Source organism: Pterocles gutturalis, unplaced genomic scaffold (assembly GCF_000699245.1).
Source record: "Pterocles gutturalis isolate BGI_N339 unplaced genomic scaffold, ASM69924v1 scaffold17097, whole genome shotgun sequence".
Lineage (NCBI taxonomy): Eukaryota > Metazoa > Chordata > Aves > Pterocliformes > Pteroclidae > Pterocles > Pterocles gutturalis.
The window spans coordinates 1-22,123 of record NW_010110530.1 but is presented as its reverse complement, the minus strand read 5'-3'; the positions used below and the strand labels follow the sequence as shown (position 1 = coordinate 22,123).

At 40.3% G+C, this 22,123-nt stretch overlaps 2 protein-coding genes across 2 annotated transcripts in view; one reads left to right on the top strand and one right to left on the bottom strand.

The window, feature by feature from the left end:
• Window positions 1-7,036, top strand: part of UBAC2 (UBA domain containing 2) — a gene marked incomplete at its 5' end in the record, with an annotated part of 8,387 nt that extends 1,351 nt beyond the window's left edge. The window contains 2 exon segments of the mRNA XM_010073425.1: window positions 6,179-6,298; window positions 6,734-7,036. Of these exon segments, the coding sequence (XP_010071727.1) occupies window positions 6,179-6,298; window positions 6,734-7,036 (423 nt within the window).
• Window positions 7,037-8,456: 1,420 nt separating this feature from the next.
• Window positions 8,457-13,367, bottom strand: GPR18 (G protein-coupled receptor 18). The gene is made up of 2 exons (XM_010073424.1): window positions 13,295-13,367; window positions 8,457-9,466 (listed from the first exon to the last, which is right to left on the bottom strand). Exon 2 carries the CDS (start codon window positions 9,420-9,422, stop codon window positions 8,457-8,459), a length of 966 nt encoding a protein of 321 aa, XP_010071726.1. The 5' UTR covers window positions 9,423-9,466; window positions 13,295-13,367.
• Window positions 13,368-22,123: the final 8,756 nt, after the last annotated feature.

Genomic DNA, 22,123 nt, shown 5'->3' with positions numbered 1-22,123 from the left:
TTCCATTTGTTTGATCTACTGAAAAACACTAGTAGCTCTGTTTTATTCACAGAAACAATTTTTACTGTGTCTTAACCATAAACATATGCAAATATCTGTAGAAGCTATGATACTTTTATTGTGATGCTTTGGGGAATTTCTGGGTTAGCATTTTTCTTCTTTCCTGAAATTGTTGCTTTATTTATTGTCATAGCCTCTGGAGTAAGCAATGTAATATATAATGGTGTGCATCTGTGATCAGGGAGAGCAGATCGTTTAACTCCTGTCTGATGCTAATATTCAAAGAGAACACTTAAAAGAAAATTTGTTTAGAATCAATTCATCTGCGGGGATGAGTTTAGTGGAATGGAATTTTTCCAGAGGCTAAACATACATTTTGGATATTGAACATTAACACTTGTTAAAGCTGGTAGAGAGCACAGGAAATAAAGCGTGCAGTTGAAGAAGAGTTCATTTGATTTGGAAGGCAAATTATCTACTGTTCAAAACTACAAGATCTTTGTCTCCATAAAGGAGACCCTCAAGAGTAGTGAAGAAACTGTGTGTAAAATATATTTGTTAGTAAAGAGCAATTAGACTTGGAAGCCTTACAGAGTCTGTGCAAGGGCTGTTCAATTGGTGTGTATCGTGAAATGTTCAGCTGTAGGGTCACAGTCCTGCCAGTCTGGACTTCAGGAGGGGTGGTACTCAGGCCACTGGCTAGGTTTAAAAGTGGGCATGTTGACATGAGACAGCTAGAACGATGAGGTCCCACTTCTTTTTCCTTGTTCAGTCCTTTGGTATGCCAGGGAAGTTAGTGGCTGAAGCATCGGTTGAGGCCTAAAGACCTTGAGAAACGTAAGGCTCAGGTAGTGTGTTGGCATTTGGACTTGCATAGGGGGAATGCTGTAGCAGGCTGTGGCTTAGGAAGGTAAGCAGGGAGAGACAAAGCTGAGCTGGAAACTAGCAAGGGAGATGAAGGGGAGCAAGGAAGGTTTCCGTAAGTACATCTGCAGCAAAAGAAAGGCTTAAGGAGATTATGGGCCCACTCTTATTGTGGCAGGGGACCTAGTGACAAGGGATATGCAAAAGGCTGAGGTATTCAGGTAGACATATTTATTAGTTTGTACTGGTGTGTTTTGCCTTCAGGCTTCCAAGGTCCCTAATAGCCTCCTAGCAGAGTCTGTGGGAGTGACGCAGTATCCACCACTGAGAAAAATAGTTAGGGATCACTTAAATTAACTATACGCACACAGGTTAATGGACCAGATAGGATGCCTCTGAGGGTGCCAAAGGAGATGGAAATGGAATTGTGAGGCCTTTCTCCATCATCACTGAAAGGTCTTGGCTTTTGGTGGTGGTACCCGATGATTGGAGAAAGGCAAGCATCACACCTGTCTTCAGGAAGGGCGGGAAGGAGAATTGAGGTGACATCAGGACGCTCATCCTTGCCTTGGTCCCCAGAAAGGTCATGGAGCAAATCTTTTTAGAAGCCGTTTTTCAACACTTGCAGGACACAAGGGTGACTGGGAGCAGTCAACCAAGTTGAAGTGGACAGATCTGTGGTTCATAAATTGGTTGCACAGCTGGTGTCAGCAAAAGGGTTTTGGGTTTTGTGTCCATGGGATCCTCTCTGAGGATTGAGGACTGCTTGGAAGAAATGGGATCCACCTGACCATGTGGGACAAAAGCATGTTTGCTAACAGGCAAGCCAGCCGGGTGAGAACTTTGAGATGGGAACAACACAGGAGGGAAATGACAACCCACAGTCAAGTGAGGAGGCCAGTGGACTGGGTTAGCCAGCAAAAGGTACAGAGTGATGTGAACAGAAGGGATCTTGTAATGAACAAAACAGGACTGAAAAGGACCTAATTGAAGTGTATGCACATAGATAGGGAAGTGCATATGGGACAGCATTATGTGGAACACTCCCATACGTTTTCTGGGAAATCAGCGTGACTGCATGCCTCTTGGAAGTGTCTGTACACAAGCACGTGCTACATAGGGAACAAATAAGAGGCATTAAAGGTCATATGCCATTACAGGGCTGTGATCTCATTGGGGTCATGAAGATGTGGTAGGTTAGCTCACATGATAGGGGTGCTGCAACAGGCAAGCAGGAAGGACAGGCAAGGAGGGGAATTGCTCTTATGTGAAAAAACAGCAGGGCTGCACAGAGCTTTGTCTCGGGACATAAGGAGGTTGAGAGTTTATGGGTCAGAATGAGAGGGCAGATCAGCACAGCCTCCTTTGGTGGTTATGTTTTCTACAGGCCACCTGATCATGAATAAGTACATGAGGCCTTCTTCGGACACTTGGAAGAAGCCTCATGATTTCAGGCCCTGGCCCTCATAGAGGGCTTTAACCATGCTGATACGTGCTGGGAAGTCAACACAGTAGATCAGTAGCAGTGTAGGTTTCTGGAGAGCGTTGGTAGCAACTTTCTAACACAGATCAAGGAGGTGATGAGGGGAGATGTTGTGTCTGGCTATCATACTTACAAACAAGGAAGAAGAACTGATTGGCTATGTGAAGATCAGGGGCAGCCTTGATTGCAATGACCATGAGATGGTGAAGTTCAGGGTCCCGAGAGGAGGGAACAAGGCAAATTGCAGGATTGCAACCCTGGACTTCAGGAGAGTGGACTTTGGCCTGTTCAGGGATCTGCTTGGAAGACTCCTATGGGATTGGGAGAGTGTACCACAGATCTGGTTGGTTTTCCAGGGTTGTGTCCTTCAAGCTCAAGAATGGCTCATCCAGAATGCAGGAAGTCAAGCAAAGGTGTCAGGAGGCCTGTATGGATGAACAAGGAGTTCCTGACTAACCCCAATCATAAAAATAAAGCACACAAAAGGTGGAAGCAGACCTCTCTGGGAGGAATACAGAGACACTGAGCATGCAGAGATGCATTAAGAAAGCCAAAGCCTACATGGAGTTGAATTTGACAAAGGACATGAAGGGCATCAAGAAGGGCTTCTACAGGAATATCAGCAAAAGGAAGACTAAGGAAAATGTGGGCATGCTGCTGCATGAGAATGGGGACCTGGAGACAGAAGACGTGGAACAGGCCAAGTATCTAGTGCTTGCATTGCCTTGGTTCTTCACTAGTAAGACTTGTTTTGATCAGTCACAGACCCCTGAGATCGGTGCAGAAGTCTGGAGCAATGAAGGTTTAAACTCAGTGAAGGAGGATCAGGGTAGGGAACATGTAAACTAACTGGACATGCACAAGTTAATGGGACTTGATGGTATACAGCCACAAGTTTTGAAGGAGTTGTCTCACGTTGTTGTGAGGCCACTCTGGATTATCTCCGAGAAGTCATTACAATCAAGGAAGGTTCCTGAAGACTGGAAGAAAGCAGATGTCATTCCTATCTTCAAGAAAAGCAAGAAGGGAGATTGGAAGACTAAAGGCCAGTCAGCATCATCTGGATCTTAGTGAGGTTGATGAAACAACTCCTTTTATGAATAATTTTCAGACACACAAAGAGCAATAGTGACTAGGGTTAGTCAGCACAGATTTATGAAGTGGAAATCTTGTTTGACTAACCTGATAACCTTCTATGATGAGGTAGATGACTGTCTTGGAGGGTGAGGGGAGACAAGTGGATGTTGTTTATTTGACCTTAGTATAACTTTTTACACTGTCTTCCATAGCCTCCTCAGACAAACTGGTGAGGTGAACAGTGAAGTGGATTTAAACCTCTCTGAACTCCGGGGCTCACAGGAGTGTGATGAGTGGCACAAAGTCCAGCTGGAGGCCAGTCATTAGTGGTGTATACAAGGGATGAATATGGGGGCAATACTGTTCAATGTCTTCATTCCTAACCTGGACGGCAGGACAGAGCGTCTCTCAACAAGCCTGTGGATGATGTAAAACTTGGATGAGTAGTTAATACACCATTTAGTTCTGCTGCCATTCTGAGGGGAGAAGAGTGCCAACAGGAACCTCATGAAGTTCTGCAAGGGCAGATGCCAAGTCCTGCCACTGGAGCGGAGTAACCCCATGCACCTGTACAAGCTTGGGGCTGACTAGCTGAAAGTATGCTTTGTAGAAAAGGCTGTGGGGATCTTAGTGGAGACCAAGCTGAACGTGAGCCAACAATGCAATATTGTGGCTAAAAAGGCAAACAGCATCCAAGGCTGCATTGGGAAGAGCCTCACAAGGTGGCCTGGTGGGGCTATCCGTCCTCTCGGCCTTGGTGAGACCACATCTGGAGTGCTGTCCCTTGTGCAGGGCTCTTGAGTACAAGATAGACCTTGACATACTGCAGAGAGTCCAGTGGAGGGCCACCGGTATGGTCAGGGGCTGGAACATTTGACATACGAGGAGAGGCTGAGAGAGCTGGGGTTGTTTAACCTGGAGAAGACTCGGTGTATCTTAGCAGTGTATGTAGATAACCTGATGGGAGGGAGCAAAGAAGAGGGAGACAGGCCTAGTGAAATTCTAAGAGGCAACAGGCATGAATTGAAATACAAGCAATTCCATTTAAAGAAAAGGTTTTGGGTTTTTTTTTTTTTTTACTGTAAGACTGATCGCATAGAGGAACAAGTTCCCTAGGAAAGTTGTGTAGTCTCCATCCTTGGAAATATTCAGAACTAGACTGGATACAGTCAGTTAACATCCTACTGTAGTTGACTTTGTTTTGAGTAGGGATGTTGGACTAGATGATCTCCAGAGGTCCATTCCTACTTCAACCATTTTATGATTCTGTGAAAGCGTGCCTGATCAACTGGTTGCTTTCTTCCATGAAGCAAGTGGCACCGCAGACAAGAGGGAGTCTGTGGATTTTGCACACCTTGACTTTAGCAGGGCCTTTAACCCAGTCTCGCATTGTGTCCTTGAAGCCAATTTGGTGAGGCACGTACTGAATAACTGGACAAGAAGATGGGTGGAAGATTGACTATACCCTCAATTGGGTTATGGTCATTGGTGCAAAGTCCACCTGGCAGGCATTAATTAGGGGAGGGCCCATCAGGGGTGAGTACTGGGACTAGTACTATTTAATGACTGCATTAGTGACCAGAATGATGAGATGGAGTGCACTGTAAGGAAGTTTGTGGGTGATCCAAAATTGGTGAGAATGGTCAATATGTTGGAAGGCAGGGCTGCTATTCAGAGAGAACTTGACAAACCCAAGAAATGGGCTGACAGAAACCTCATTAGTTGGAAAGTCCTGCTTCTGGGATGGAATAACCCTAGGCTGCAACAGTGCAGGCTCAGGGGGGCAAGTGCTTGCGAAGTAACTCTGCAGAGAAGGACCTGTGGATCTTTGTGGACAACAGGAGTCAACAGCATGCTCTTGCAGCCAAGAAGGCCAACCAACTACTGGACTGTATTAGTGAGAGTGTGGCCAGTAGGTCAAGGCAAGTGACCCTACCCCTCTAGTGGATACAATGCTCTAGATGTGGTCTCAAGTGCCCAGTTCTGGGATCCTCAGTATGAGAAAGATATGAACACACTAGAGCAGGTCCACCAAGACAGTCAGAGGGTTGAAGCATGTGACATACAAGGAGAGACTGAGAGAACTGTATCTGCCCAGCCTTGAGAAGAGAAAGCAAAGAGGAGACACCTTATAGCTGTCTAAGTACCTGATCAGAAGCTATAGAGAATCTGGAGCCAGGCTCTGCTTGGAGGTGGACTGAGGTAGTGGATGTGAGGTGGAACATGGGAAATTCTGCCTAGATGTAAGGATTTTGTTTATTTTTTTAAACCATGGGGGTGGACAAACACTGGCACATGTTGCCCAAGGAGGTTGTGGAATCTCCATCCTTGGAGGTGTTCAGAACTTGATTTGACATGGCCTTGAGCAAGTTGATCTGATTAGACCTGCTTAGGGCAGTACACTGGACTAGTTGATGCCTGGAGGTCACTTCAAAAAAAAATTTTTTCCTGTAATTCTATAAGTTACTAGGGTTGTGATTTCTATTTTTATTTGTAAATGTGAACTAGGGACATAAAAAAGTGTTTGACTTCATTTACGTTATAGATTTACTCTTAACAGGTAAACCTCTTCATTGAAAATGTTATATTTTTAAACAAACTTGAACTCTCTGTAACATTCTGTTTTCTTTGTTTCCTTCCTTAAATGTACTGCATTTCTGTTATCTGACTTCAGTATTATACTGACTCAGAGCACAAATTCTGTAAAGAATTTCCTTGAAGGGAGACTTAACATGATGATCTTTAACCTTCTAGATTTGGAGACTTGTATGTGGGAGAACAATATGTCTTGATCTGAAAGACACATTCAGCAGCAGTCTGCTCATTTACAACTTCAGAATATTTGAGAGAAGATACGGCAGCAGAAAATTTTCAGTAAGTTCCAGTTACTTTTTTTTTTTAACAAACTGTTTTCTACGCTGTTTAGAATCTTGTAGTCTTGGATGAATATTGCAGTTTTATTACTAATATTTTTGTACAGAAATACATGTTAAAGGGTTTTGAAGATAATTTGGTTTCCACAAATCTAAATTTATATTGATAATATCTTTCAGTCAGTGGATTATTCTAATTAAAGTTTGCAGCTATATCAGTTGAAAGTTATCAGACCCATAGAATTTCATTGTAGTAACAAACCTAACTCTTCATTCTTCAGTATCTAGACATGTAGATCTGGAATTATGTTATGCTACATATTCTGTTTGTTTTAATTGAATTAGTATAGTGGTTTTCTTATTTTTTATTTAGAGATACATTAAGACCTTATTTTTAAACTGTTGAATTAATCGAAATTAATCTTATTCTTTCCAGTCGTTTTTATTTGGTGCTTGGATGCTTTCAGCTTTGTTTGATCTTCTCCTTGTAGAAATCACTCAGTATATATTTGGCATCACCATCAACAGCTTGCCTTCTGGTTTGTAAGTAGCTCCTAATAGATTTGTTATTTTTTATATCATTTCAATGGATTGTTTTGTGCAGATTTTAATTTTAAAAAACTTTATTCATGTAACCCTTCAGATTAAATTTGATCCTCCTTTGAACTACAGTGTAAAAATTATTGGTATAACTATTATATTTTCAAACATTAATTTCCTAGTTGTGATCTATGGTTAATTAATTTATAATTTATCCATATAATGATTCCTTTCCATTCTGTTAGTCCCTTTTCCACTGTCAGCATGACTGAAACATGACTTGCTGTGCACAAATTATTGCCGTATTTGGTTTTGTTCAATTCAATAAACCTGAAAACTGAGTTCAGGTTGGTGCTGATTTCTTTCTTAAATCACAAAAATAGTGTAACTGTAGTTTGTATCTTTATGCTCTCTTTTAAATGCATGTGCCGTTACATGCATTTCATACTGGTATTTCATATGTTTGTGTTTCAGAAATTGAGTGCTAGAGCATGTTACTCCGTTTAGTGCTTGCATCTGAGGTTCTTAAAGATTTAAGGTATTTAGTGGTTTGGTTTCGCATAACCTGTATTTGGGAGTTCTGCACATAATAGGAGTTGTACATGTTACAGTAGAAGAGTAGAGCTTGCAGAGCCTTTGTAGGTAAGCTTCTGACAAGATGAGATCAGCCTCATACAGACTTGAGTTTCCATGTGTCATACTCCCTGAGGTAGTAATAAAGCTCTTGGTGTGAGATTTTTTATATTAAACACCATATTAGGCTTTTTTATTGTGTCTCTTGAAAGTAGCTAAAGGCTGATTTAATAAAGAAGCAGCGGCATGTGTTTGACATTATAGAGATAGATTTTTTTTTTTTTTATAGTGTGTGTTGAGTATTCAAAAGGAGTTCAAAGTTGTACTGCAGTTATTCATTATGTTTGGTCCTTTGAAGGTTGTTGCTGGGACATAGGCTGCTGGTGTGTCTGGACAAATTCAGTATTTTCGTCTGTGTCAAAAGATAGTTTGTGCAAGAGTAGGGTGTAATAAATGCACACATCACACTCCCAGGGAACTAATGAACAGTTTGACTCTCATGCCTTTTAATGGTATTTTAACCTATGACTGCAGAATTTTGTCAGTTATGAAGAAATCTGCGTCAAAGAAATTTTTAGGTGAATAAAATAGAAGTGTTGCCTACGTATGTTTTTTTTAAAGTCATGCTAACATATTGATTTTGAGAGAATAAAACTAATTTTTGGTGTGGGATATACAGTAGTTTCAGGAGCATTTGGCTGTGGAAATATAAAATATTATTGTATACGTTGCATCGTAATTCTTCAGTGTTGTCTGCTTTATTATACTAACAGTCACTTTTTCCACGTCTGGCAATATTCGCAATCTTTTGAGATGACAAAAGCATCGGAAATTTTAACACTGATACTGGGTTTTAATTAATGTCAGGTTTCCAAATTGAGCAAGTATAAAGAGGTGCAATTATTATTCTGCTTTTCTCGTATTTACAGTGCAACAAATCTTACTTCTAGCTACAGAACATTCTTCAATGTAGTAAAAATGCTAGAATTTGGAAAAATAATAACTTGTTTACACTATGAAAGTCCTCAGACATTTTTTCCCTCTTTTTATATCATTTCACTGTTCATATTACTGAGTGATCTTACACTTCCTGTTCGAAAACTTTTTCTGCGCACACTTCGAAGGTAATTGCGATAAAGGATTACACTGATGACTCTCGCCTGAAATTGTTTAGAAACAATATAGTACAGTATAACATCCAAGCATGTACTGAGATTCATGAGAAAGGTGGTAAAGGCTGCCCAGGGATTGTAAGTTATATCTTCATGCTGCAACATCAGGAATGCAAAGCAAATGTGGAAGGGTACAAAGCAGATGAGTACTTGAGCAATCAGAGTAACTATAATTTTTATGGATCTTTCCTTGGCCTTAGGCTTCAGTTTGGAAGTCTTGCCATGGATAAAATTGTAAATAATGACCAAGTAACACCCCATCATGATAAACAAGGGAATCAAAAAGAAAAAAATCAAGCGAGAAAAGTTCAATGTATTTACTTCCTTTAAATGGATGATATCAAGCATTTTCATGCAGGTGGTGAAATTTGAAGCTTTGTCTGGATCAGTTTGTAAAAAAAGTAATGGGGACGTTGTTGCGAGGGTCATTACCCAGATTCCAGTGCAAGCTAGAACAGCTTTTTTTGTATTTTTTAGTTCTTTGACATGTTTGGGCTGGACAATAGCCATAAATCTGTCCACGCTTATAAAAGTGAGCAACCACAGAGCAATGGCTGGATAAAATATGGTGAAAGCACCAGTAATCCGACAGAATGTATCTCCGAAAGGCCATGTTTCTTTCCCATAGTAAATTATCCGAAAAGGCAAGGAAAATATAAAAATTATGTCAAGTAATGCCACATTCATCATATATACAGTTATAGTTGTTCTCTTCTTTGTAGTACAGCTGAAAACCCATAGTGCAGTGGCGTTCACCAGCAATCCCACTGTGAATACAAAACTGTAGAAGACCAGTGATGCAATCCTGTATTCTTCAGGGTGCTGATTTACAGGCATCATATTTTAAAGTAATTTATGGATAGTTGTTGCACTCCATAAATACCCTAAAAGATAGATAAAATATGAAAAGTTATGCTCAGTCCAATAAAAACTTCTTTTAAAAACAAACAAGAAAATTGTTGTAGGATGGGGTTTAGTGGCGAGACTGTATTGTTTAGCTGTGGCAATGTGTTAGCTTTGTTGCTTTTTCGGACTTCAGATACGTTATTGTGCTCTGAAGGAAGTACCTGTACTGTCAGACTTGTGAGAAAAAGTATTTATAAGCTAGTTTTAATTAAATATTTTTAATTACTTAAGAGATTTCTTCTATAAGGAATCAAGAATTCAAGACTGACCAGCTACTTTGAGTGTGCTTCAGTAGCTGATAATTAGATTGAAACAGCTGTAACTGAGGTAGGAGAGCTATTTTGGTGGATGAAAAGCTGGACATGAGCTGATAATGTGCACTTGCAGCTCAGAAAGCCAACTGGATCCTGGGCTGTATCAAAAGAAGTGTGACCAGCAGGTTGAGGGAAGTAATTCTCCCCCTCTACTCTGCTCTCGCAAGACCCCACCTGGAGTACTGCATCCAGCTATGGAGTCCTCAGCATAGGAAAGACATGGACCTGTTGGAGTGAGTCCAAAGGAGGGCCACAAAAATGAACAGAGGACTGGAGCATCTCCCATATGAGGACAGGCTGAGAGAGTTGGGGTTCCTCAGCATGGAGAAGAGAAGGCTCTGGGGAGACCTTATAGCAGCCTTCCAGTCCTTAAAGGGGGCTTGGAAGACAGATGGGGACAGAGGTAATGGTTTTAAACTACAAGAAGGTAGATTTAGACCAGATATAAGGAAGAATTTTTTTAGGATGAGGGTGGTGAAATGTTGAAACAGGTTGCCCAGAGAGGTGGTAGATGCCCCATCCCTGGAAACATTCAAGGTCAGGTTGGACTGGGCTCTGAGCAACCTGATATAGTTGAAGGTGTCCGTGCTCATTGCAGGGGGTTTGGACTAGAGGACCTTTAAATGTTCCTTCCAACCCAAACTATTCTATGATTTTTCTAAAGAAAATATTTTTTCAAGTTGTCCCTGTTGACAGGGGATTAAAACTAGTTATGAAAAGAAATAAGTGAGCATAGCATATAATGACATTTGGATATGCATAGTCAAGTACTGACTTTGTTTTATTGTTTGTATAGGAACTATTTAGCTCTCAAAAGAGAGCTTGTGCAAAGAGTATTTTTGGGGAGAAAATTTGCTGGCTGGTAGCCAGCTGCTCCAGAGCACAGTTGTGTTGCTTCTCTCAGCTTTTTGGTCATAGAAGTTGGACACCTGAAATGTCATTATGCAGACTCAGGTGATGAGAGCTGAAAGAGATTATCCCCTGGTTTACTCTGGAGCCATTTGAGGATGACAGACCTTACCTGGTGTTTGCATGGCTGCTTTGGTTAACCCACACCCTCTCCGCTTTCCCGGCTCTTGCTGTCATCACAGTTTCATTTCTTTGCATGGGAGGGTACCTCTTGCTTGGCCTTTCACCCAGCCGTGTGGCAGCTTTGTGAAGAGGAGGAGGAGGAGGAAAGAATTAGTTGTTTGTCTGATCTTCCTGCTTGTGGAAGACAGCCAAGTGAGTTCTATAGATCAGTTAGGCACCAAAACTGTTCTAAAGAGCAGGAGAATACGCAGTTCCTGGGTGTTTTTATCTCCAAAAGTGGAGAATGCATTAAAAAAAAAAAAAAAAAAAAAGCTTATTGCTGCTGCTTGTCTGGTTTATGCTTTCACTGTATATTACTAGGTACTTTTTTCAGTGGAATAGGAATACACAGTGGATTGGACCAGTGTTTGTTAATGTGTTAATGTAGCATCCTGGTTCAATACTGGCAAAATATCAGCTGCTTTTGAGAAGAGTATCTGTGGAGTAACTAAATTAAATATGACCTATTAAATCTTTTTTCACGTTAGTTTCTGCCTTGAAATATGAAGTCTGGACTTCTGATTTTCTTACACTTCTCCAGACTTCTCCAGTTTACAGATATTAAAAAAGAATGCATACAAATATCTGGCCCTAAACTTTTGACTCAAGTATTTTTTTTTTTAGCTGTACAAAACAAAAAGGTATGTTTTCTGATCAGATGAGGTCATTAAAACATGTAGCAGAATTTATGTTTTGTATGTTTATGTATTGTATGGGAAAAGCTGTGCGTATAATACTGACAAAAAAGAGGTTTGGAGGGCATCTGAATGAATGCCTCTAAAATTCCTCATTGTGTGAAGAACACTGAAAATTAAAAAATTAAAGAGTAATAGCCGACCTCATTGAAAGGTAGATGGCATATGCTTGAAGAAAAAATTTTGTAGCACGTGCTTGTAGCATAGTTGAAATGTTATCTGGCATACTGTCCCACTTTCATTACTGTTCCAAAAATTTGTCTAAATATTGCCTAACACACCCTCCTGCCTTGCATTTTAAGTGTGTTTTTCTCTCTTCTGTTTTTTTTCTCTCTTACCAGTGGCTGTGTATGACCTAGTGCATGGCTACCAATGTCAAGATTCTGACAGTTTTAGCAGGTGAATGAGTACTAATGTACAGGATAGGTAGAAAAATTCACTTTTTATAGATGAATGTCAATAAACAGTGTGAATTTTGGTTTTAGTTTTGCTCTTCTCTCCTTTGGACTTGCAGTGACTAATAATTTCTGGTCAGGTCTTGTTTCTGAAATAACTAGCAGGCTGATGTTGACGGGAAGAGAGGAAGCTGAATCTGGCATGGGCTTCTATCAGGAAAACCTGTGATTTCATGCCTTGTTTGCTGGTTATTTCAAGTTTGTGCCAGTTTTGAGATACATCAAAGAATAGACCTACTATAACAAAAAGGGTGGGGTTTTTTTGGCTTAGTTGTTGAAGACCCTGTTTCCAAACTTAGTGAGTTTAAGTGCATGCCAGTGTTATAATTAGGTATTTCTCCTAAATGTAATATTTAAGAATCTAAAATTTAACATTTATGTAGGTAAGAAATAATAAGCTTTTTAAAAAGTTTGTAGTTACCTATCTGCATTTATATATGAATACAGTTGTTCTCCTTTTTCATCAGTACTTGTGTGCATAGAGTCCAAGGTCAGCACAAATAGATCTTCGTGTGCCTCTGAGTGGATGTTTTTACCCTGGTTGCCATTTTTCTTAATGGGAACACTAAATTACTGGTATTGATTACAAGCACTTGCTGAAGAGCCCCTGGAGTCACTAGTTTCGGCATGTCTGTGGTAATTCTGAATGCTTACTCTGATGTTGATCTGTATGTTTTATCAATCTGGTTTAATTTTTTAATGATAGCCGAGGTCCAGAATGTCTAATGTGAATTCTGAAGCCCATCTAGGTGCTGTGTACGACAACAAAGACTTTCAGAACAAAACCAGAATTAAATCTTTTCTTCCAGGTTCTTGCTGTGAGTTAGGCAACAGTGACTCCATTTAAAGGATTGTTTATATCTTTCTTCCCAATCACTTTTTTTTCCATTTGGCTGTCCCTTACATCTGCTCACATTTCCCAGAGGAGTAAAGCACAGAGAGACCAAGCAACAAGATCTTCACCTGGTTTTAACTTAATTGAAACAATTTTTTTTTTCTTTAGTGATAAGGCTTTTAGTTATTGCATATTTTTAAATTTATTGTTAAAATACTAAACAACAGTATTTATGGTACTATGCTTTTCCAAATGCAGTCATTTTGCTTTGAATGTTATTTATAGAATGCTGCTGATACTTTGAAAGTGCATTAAATAATTAAATTTTTTATTAATTCTAGAATGTGTTCAGCTTCTGAAGAAATAAGTCTATCTTAACAGCATATATAAATGTCCAAGTTAGTCTGTTAGCATAGCATAATGGATTGTTACTCACCTTTTGTGCACTACAAAGTTTCTTCAGAGATGCTCCTTTCATAGCCCCAAATCTGTAGCAGGTTTGGACTTCCTCTTTTCTGCTCAGCTTCACTTAGCTGAAATAGCTTGTCTTTGCAGGCAGGAAACAGTGACGCAGTCTAGATAGTTCTGAGCTTTTATTGGTCATACTTAAAAAATATCTTGCTAATATTTCACGTACATGTGGTGCCTGTGAACTGGTATTTCTAGTACCTTTGAACACGCAGGCTTTTATAGTATTTCCAGTGTGGTCAAACTGGGCTGTTGTACTGTATCTTTTTAAAATAAATTTTTAAATGTTTGTGCTATAATGAAAGCATATTTTTGGTTGATGTTTGCATACAATGGTATCTGCAAGAATACACATCTTGGTTATGCAAAAGTTTCTAATAAGCACAATGTAAATGTATTTTCTGTGGAGTGTAGTCAGTTTTTGTGGAAATCCCCATTTTATTTTTATTGCTGTGGATAGTAGTCAGTCTGAAAGTGACAGAAATCTGCTACATTTGAAATGAGAAGTTTGATTCACTTGAATACACTGCTTCATTTATGCCTGTACTTAGCATATTTTACTAACACAACAGCAATGTTTCTGTATTTTATTTGCTGTCTAAAATAATAACATACCTATTTAAGAGCTTTGCAGAAAAATGCTGTATGGAGAGGTTTTAGCTTTTATTAGAATAGAGTAAAATCTCTGAACTGTGTCACTGCAACAGACATCTTCGGTGGGATGAGAGTATTCACAAGGTCTGATAGGTAAAGAATACTAATTTCCTACATCTTTTCTTTGTCAACTCAAAAAAAAATTCCAACCTTTGAAAGAGCCATTCAGAGGAGGAGACCATTCTAAATTCTGTGTAGAGCAGTTGCTACCTCCAGGTCTCTGACTGTCACTCTTTGGGACATTGAAGCACACTATGGAGAGTTTCTTGCCGCTTGTGGCCTCCATTTTTTCCCTCCAAATGAAGCAAAAAGAGATGTGTGTTGAGGAAGGGAACAGTAATGTTTCAGTCTCTTGCTGGCATGCACTCAAGAATTTGCCAGGATGTGCACTAGGTGCCAGAAGCAACGAAGTCCTGCAGTTCAGATTGAGCCAGAATCAGGTTTGTTTCTAGGGACATCTTTCTTCACTGACTGTAAGAGTAATGTAGGTAGGTGATCCTCACTTAGCGCTAAAGATAACTTCCATGGAAAATACCCTCTCTGCTAGAGTCTTGTAATTTGTCTCAGTTGAGTTGGGTAGTGCGTAGTTATTTGCATAGGTCAGTGTGGTGAGTGAAGTAATCACAGGGAGGGACTTGGGTATGGTTTTCAGTGTGTAGATTAATAATATCTTTAAATATTTGGTCTTTCCTGTTTAGGTGAGCTAGTATCAAACTTAATTTTTGTGATCATTCCAAAGACCTCTTAAATGCAATGAACTGCAAATCCTACCCAGAGCATCCTGTAGAAATGTAAATCTATTAAAAAGTGCTTAGTATTTTAGGATTAAGGAGTATCTTCAAAGGATTAACCAGTGTTGAAAATTCTTCAGTGGCTTTATCATTATCAAAACAACTCTGGAGCATGCTCCAGCAGGATGAGTCACTCATACTGTTTTCAAGTTTAGTGAAAGTTCATTGAAATTCAGTGACATATGTATTTTTAGAAGGTTTAAAAAAGAGCGTGTGGCTCCTGGAAAGAAATAATTAGTAGGCTTTTGAACTCTCCATGACAAGAGTATTTTGGGAAAAATAATGTACAGAAGTCTGGAGGTCCCTTCCAACCTGAACTGTGCTATGAATGTATGGAAACAAGCAACTAGGTGGACAGTGCTCCCCTTAGCTAAAGGGGGAGTACAAAAGTAATTCTGGGTTTGGATGGAAACCAGGCAAATGTTGAGGCTGGGACTGGAAAAGCTGTATGCAGTGAACTGCCTCTTGGCTTGCTGTCTTCTTGGTGGGGGGTTAGAAGTCTGATGTTTTAAAGCTCTGTGTCTCTGTCTGAAAAGGGTGGCTGAGATCTTGACCCTGCAGGGGAGGTTACGCCTTCTGAGGGCAACTGGAATCAAGTCAGGCTTAGCAGTTTACATAGGTGGATAACAGCCACCCAGTTGAGGGTACTGGCACTTCAGCCATCCAGCTGGTTTGCTGTAGCATATACATGTCAGTCCGTGTTCTGCTTTCACTCAGGCTTTTCAGTCTGCCTGGCAGAGAAGAGGCAGCCAAACCACTTTGCTGCTGACCAGCTGGGAGGCCTTCCCCACCACATGTGGAGGGGCAGCTCTGCCTGGCAGCGGTGTGTTGAAAAGAGGTGTTTGCACGACCAGCAAGCGTGTGCCAATTCTTGTCTAGGTGCTCAGGCTGGCTGCAGCTGCACAGTGATAAACATTTGGGCGTGAACACCCCAGTAAAAAGTTGTACTAACTGTGGTTTGCAAGAGGCAGTGGGCTGCTCTGCTGTGCTGCATTCCCCTGGTGCTTCGGTTTCTGTTGTAGGAAGCACCTGACTCTATTTTTATCTACTCCTTCTGTACTGTCTTATCAGCTGGAGATGAGTGCCTTGCGTTGGTTTCCCTCAGATGGGTGAGTACTTTTACTGCTCCAGCTCTTACTGAAAGAAATGCTTGGTTCTCTCCAGGGTCTTTTTTTGCTATTCTGAAGCTTGGGGAGTAAGGAAAATCATTGTAGTTGTGTTATGTTGTGTTAAAGCTGGTTTTGAGTAGTTAAAAGCTAAACCAATGTACTTCATGTCTGAGGATAAGGCAGAGTGCACATGTGGTCTATTATGGTACCTTCACTAACTGGCAATAAGCCTTAGAAGAAATAAGCTTATTACTTGCAAGAATGTGAAAGTGCAGCACTGAAGGGATTGTCTCCAGGCTGTTGCTTTTGTAGGAGTGAAGTACTGCTGGGTCTTCCTCCTTCGGTGATTTAGTCATGGTACAAAAAAGTGTATTTTGCCTGGCCACTAACCATGCAAGATAAGCTTTTCCAGCTGATACAGAGAAGTTCTGCACGCAGAGGGGCAGAAGGATCACGCTCTGCTTCAGTTTGGTAAGGAATAGGCTTGAACTTGTGCTCTCCTCCTTCCAAACTTTCCATCATTTGGACCTATTGTCAAGAAAGAACTGAAGCTTCTTGCACAGTCCAGTGCAGCAGTGGTGCAGGAAGCAGCTCTCCCGTGTGTCAGTTTGTTAACTTGCCAGCTTGCTGCTGTGGATGTGTTCACATGCAGTATTGGGTTACTGTTCTCATCTTCGATGAAGTTGTGCTTTGTTTGTTATTTCCATATGGTATTGTACCATAGTGAAGGTTTAAGAATAGACTACTGTTTAAAACTTGTCATGGCACTGAATGCACAAACTTACTGCAATTGTTTCCAGTTTTGCCACATGTGTGTTACTCAGAGGCTGTGTCATGGCATTGCTGTCCCTCCTTTCCCACTCCTCAGCCTACGAGTATAAATGCTGTGTGCAGCAGAGCTCTGGAAACAGAACCGCTTAAGAGGACTGCAGCCTAGTTAGCTGTATCTGACATGTCCTAATTATTGTCACTTTCTGTTTCTCTTCTGTGTTTTGCTAGAATTTGTTGTAGTTTGAGGAAGGAGTTTCTTATTCTTTTCCTTTAAAAAAAAATCAATAATGCAATTGACATTCCATGTTTCTCCTGGCTTCTTAAAAATTTTCTTCTGCTTCTCTTGTACAGCCAGGATACACCCTGTGTCATTAAATACCCTAAAAAGATACAGTGCATCTGGCCTGCAGTTTACCTGTTCAGCAGTGTCAGCCTTTGAAAAAAGCAATGCTTCAAAAATTAATTTAAATGAAAGTTGCATCTCTAAGATGTCTGAGAGTCAGGTACTGGACTGGAGACAGTGGTTTGTTACGCAGCAGCAATCTCAAAAAAGAAGTAGTCTAATATTAGTTCATGGCAAATACAAACACAGCACCATGCTTGTTGATGAACCCACCTTGCCTTTGGCAGGTTTCTTAAAATGTTGTGTCTGTGTTCTGCTTTCCACCTATGTTCTGTTGTGTTGGGAAGCAGCTTTTTCTTCCAAAAAGTAAAGGTTTCTCATAACAAATATTTCACAGTTGTTTAAAAGCTGCATGAATACTCGGCTTTTTTTCTTTTCTTTTTTAAATCTGTATGTCGTCGTATGCTATGCAACGAGTTAGTTGTTCCAGTTTGGAAGTGTCTAGGAGAGATTTTTCAAATACTCTTTCCTTACTGAGTGTGTGATGTGTGATATTTTTACTACTAAACTGGTCTTAAAAGTCTCAGGTGTGTAAGAGTACTGTTCTGAAACTTGATATGCCTCCCAGGGATCGAGTTAATGTTTCCAGAGAAATGTCTTTGTTGGGAGCTGCTTTGATTCTTTTGATGAAGTCTAGTGCAGAAGTAGCGAAAGTCATTTTGACTCCTCCACAGTTCAAGAGCTTGGATAGCCTCTAGCCTTGTGTATGTGTTATCAGAAATTAAATAATTAAAAATGGCTACATATGCTCTAGCATGCCAGTAAAGTGTGTAATCGAAAGTACCTGAAGTGAGAGTGAGCTGTGCAAGTATATGAATTAGAATAAGTGCTGTCCTTTACATTCAATGGCACCTTGCTGTGTGTCACATTCCTGTGCACGGTGCCCAGTCTTGGCAGGTAGGTTGTTTTGATGAAGTGACAGTCTTCTAATGTTCTACCTGTGCCACCTGTTCTGGCACAGGTTAATAAATACAATAATGTGTTGAGGTTGTGAAGCTTGGTGTGCTGTGATATTGTTAAGCTGACAGGAGAGGGAGCATTCAGGATGGTAAAGGGGGGCTAGCATAATCCAGACTAGGACAAAACAGCTCAATTCCTGCCATGTAGTGGTGAATCTGTTTAGTTAGGATCTCTGCAGGGCAGGGTTGCTTGGTGTGTAGGCTCAGCACTGTCTTTGGAGGGAAATGGAGAAGTTGAGTGTGAGTACGCTCACTGCACCTGAACGCTGGGACAAGGCCAGCTGCTGCTGTGAGCTGGCAAAGGATGACAGCAGAGCTGTCTGTGAGCACATTATTTCAGAGAAGTCGCTGTCTTTGCAGGTACAGAGCTGGGTCCTGTCAGAGGGCTCTATACTTTCTGACCAACTGTTCAACTACAAATATGCTATCAGAAATTAAATAACTAAAAATGGCTACATACGCTTTAGCATGCCAGTAAAGTGGCCTGAAGTGAGAGTGAGCTGTGCAAGTATATGAATTAGAATAAGTGCTGTTCTTTACATTCAATAATTTAATTATTGAGAGACCCCACCTGGAGTACTGTGTTAAGGTGCTGGAGCACCTCCCCTATGAGGACAGGCTGAAAGAGTTGGGGTTGTAAAAGACCTCAAGGATCATCAAGTCCAACCCAACACCACCTAACTCACTAAACCATATCCCTAAGCACCACATCTACACATTCCTTGGACCCCTCCAGCGATGGTGACTCCACCACTTCCCTGGGCAGCCTGTTCCAATGCCTGATCACTCTTTCAGTGAAGAAATATTTCCTAATATCTACCCTAGTAGTGATCCTAGATCTGGCTTCTCCTTACTGCAGGACAGTTCCTGCCCCAATGCTTATACTGCCCAGTGCTGAAATCTCTGACATTTGAAAATAGGGCTTTGCCTCCAATAAGAGTTTTGTGAAACATGTTTTGACCTTTGCTGTGTTGAAGATTAATTACTGCATCAATGCTGCCATCTACAGATCTTTAGCTAGCATTGCAATAGCTGTTTGGAACAGCAGAAAATGGGTATAACAAGGTCATTCCTTTATACATGTGCACTACTTTGCCAGTTGTGCAGGAAAGCTGATTATGAAAAGTGAAAACCATGTTGACTCCCCTATGGAAGAGAGGTACCGCATGATGTGGAAGCTTTGATCATGTCTGTAGTTGTAGAATTGCAAATTCTGTTGTTGCTCAAAGAGTCACCTTTCATACAGGTCTCCCACTTGCATTTCTTTTTGAACAGTCAGATACAATTCTCAGAATAAGTTGTCAGCAAAGACATCCTTACCATGTGCAGTCTGAATTTACCCCAGAAAAGTGAAGTATTAGAAGACACCTAGTGGGGGAAAGAGAAGAAGGACGGTAAACAACATTTGCTGTTCTTCTTCTGGCTTTGTTATCTAACACAAGGATAAAAGCTAAAATTAAAAATCAAGCAACTCTTGTGTTTTTAAAGCCACCCACGTCCCAGTGTTACTGTGTTTTATTTGTCTGATATGTTTGTCAAAAGAAGACACAACAGCAAACACTTTCTTACCGTAGCACTTCATTTTTCTGGAGGAGTGGGTGTTTGTGTTTTAAAAGTTTTATTATAATTTCATTAAAATAAACGATGCCGTCTTCCCTATGTGGGAATAGGGCGCCTCCTTTTTAGCTTAATAGTTGACCCTCAAAGGTTATTTTCAATCTACGTGGGCATGATCAACTCTAAGAAAATCAGCTTTTCTTTCTGTTTTTAGTGACAGCTTGTGCTGTTTTTCCCCCCTCTTCTCTTCCTCTTTCAGGAAGTAGCAACACCTTGTTTGTTCCTCATGTTCAACCATTGTAAAGGAAGACAGGGATGTGGAAGTCCCTTTGGAATTTAAAAGGAAATCCTGCATCTAATTGTAGATGTCTGTGCCAAACAATTCTGTAGAAATGATAATTTCGGCTATTGTTTCCAAATTGGCCCCATGTTACTTGGTCTGAAGGAAAACAATCTCCAAGTAGTCATTACATCCTAGAAACATTGGTTGTCTCCTATCTGTAGAAGTTCTGCTATGAGCATGGATTGCTACAACATTTTTGTTTTAAGGATCTGGTATCCTTTCATACAAGGGATAAAACGTCTCCCTCCATCACAGAATTAACTGCCTCCATTCCAATGATGGTCTACATATCTCTCTTCCCTCTCTTCGAATTTGTAGGGCAGCTAATTATTTGATTGGGGTGGGAGAAAAAGGAAGGCAAATCCATGAATAATTCTTCAAAGCAGTTGGAGATGTTATTATTATGAGGGGGTACTGTGGCTGTTATATGTTTTTGCAAAATAGAGTATATGGTTGCTCTCTTAGGACAAAGAGGAGGAGGGTACTTGACTAACGTCACAAAGGAGGTCTTGCAGTGACTGATGCTTTAACGAAACTCCTCTTGATTTACCAAAGTAATGGACAGAAGCTGATACAGTAAGTTCAGTGGTTTTCTAAGAAGGCACGGTTTTATGATTGGGACTTTAAAAAACAAATAGGCATGAGACACAAGACAGTGCGTATAGTTAGTAAGAAAACTGATATGGTTTCTTCACTAAAGAATTAAGAAATTAGAGCGTCTCTTTTTCAGAGTTAAAGAACTTTGCAGACTTTCTGTATAAATAACAAGATTTTTTGGTAGACTTTCTTTTCAAATTTCCTCTTTGCTTTTATTTATGCTTACCAAATACTCTCCTTTTGTTTAGTCATCACTTTGCTTCAGACACCTTGGTCTGTAGTTGTGAAAAAGGGTTATGCAGTGGTCTTAATGGGGAAGTATTTTTTGCAAATAAATCAGTTCTCTGCTGCAGCTTTTCTATTTTGTTTCTGTTTTGTCATGAACAAGCTAAACAATTTCCTGCCAGCAACTAGGACCTTAGAATACTTACAAAGCTGTCTTTGGAAAAAGAAAAGATTAATTACAGCCATGGATCAAAAGAAGGTGTAAATGGTGTCTTAACAAAAAAACCTTAAAAGTGTGGGAAATATTTTAATTTTCAAGTATTGTGAAGTAAGCCAAACTGCATGAATGAGATAAGCATTAAACCTCTCTTTACTAGTCCTTAGCCTTTGAAGGCATGATGTCTGTTACAGTGTACTAATTATAATGTGGTAAGTTATGAGAAGAGATTTGGGTTTTTAAATTTTATTTTTAATCAAGAATTCAAAAGTTGTTTAAAAAATGGCTCAGCCAAAAAATAATTAGTAATATTTACTGTAGAAGAGGTCTAAGTGGTAGCCAATTACTAGACTGCTCTACAGCATTGCACTCAAAATCTTGAACAGTGAATATGTGAGTCACATTTCAGTAGTTAGTTCCAACTTATTGTCTCTACCATGAAAATAGGTTATAATAAATGCCTACATGCTTTGCAACATAGGTCATCATAAACTGCCATCCTTTGGCTCTGTTCTTCCCAAGCTTTATGCTAAATACAGATCCTGATAAAAGGTCATTGTTTAGTGCTTAAATCAGCAGGGAACTGGGAGTGAGGACCCTCTTCAGCCCTTCACGTCAGGGACTGTGCCCTTGGCTGCTTAGGTGTGGACTGAGTGATGTGCATGGTATATGGGGACAGGAGGATGGAGAGAAGCAGGATTTCTGTGCTGGAACATGGGAATTCGTAGTGCATTGGGTATCAGATGTCAGAAGCTGGTAAGAGGGGCTGAAGCTCTCATTCACCTGTGGTGCCCACCTCTCCATCCCCAGCACAGACGGTTGTCACGTAGTCAAACTTGTCCATGCAAATGGTTCTGGGAGGCTGATGCTACCCAGTGCCTCTCTCTGCACTTCCTTTACACCAGAAACATGAAACAGGTGAAGTTATGGAAGCCATAAGTTCAGGTAGGACTTACACACTTTGAGGAGAAAATATTTCTCACGTGAAGAAAGAATGTCTGTGAAACTTATCAAAAGCAAAAGAAAAACAAATTAAATCATATCTCCTTGAAATCAGGCGTGTAACATACCAGGGTCCTGGATCACTACTGATCAAATGTATTTTCTCTAAGACAAGAAGTTGGCAGAATTAAAATGTATATAAAGCACAGGAACAGGCTGTCCCCGTCTG

What these genes read in the sequence shown, in the direction of transcription:
- GPR18 (XM_010073424.1), bottom strand. Translation starts at nt 9,422, where the DNA reads ATGATGCCTGTAAATCAGCACCCTGAAGAATACAGGATTGCATCACTG.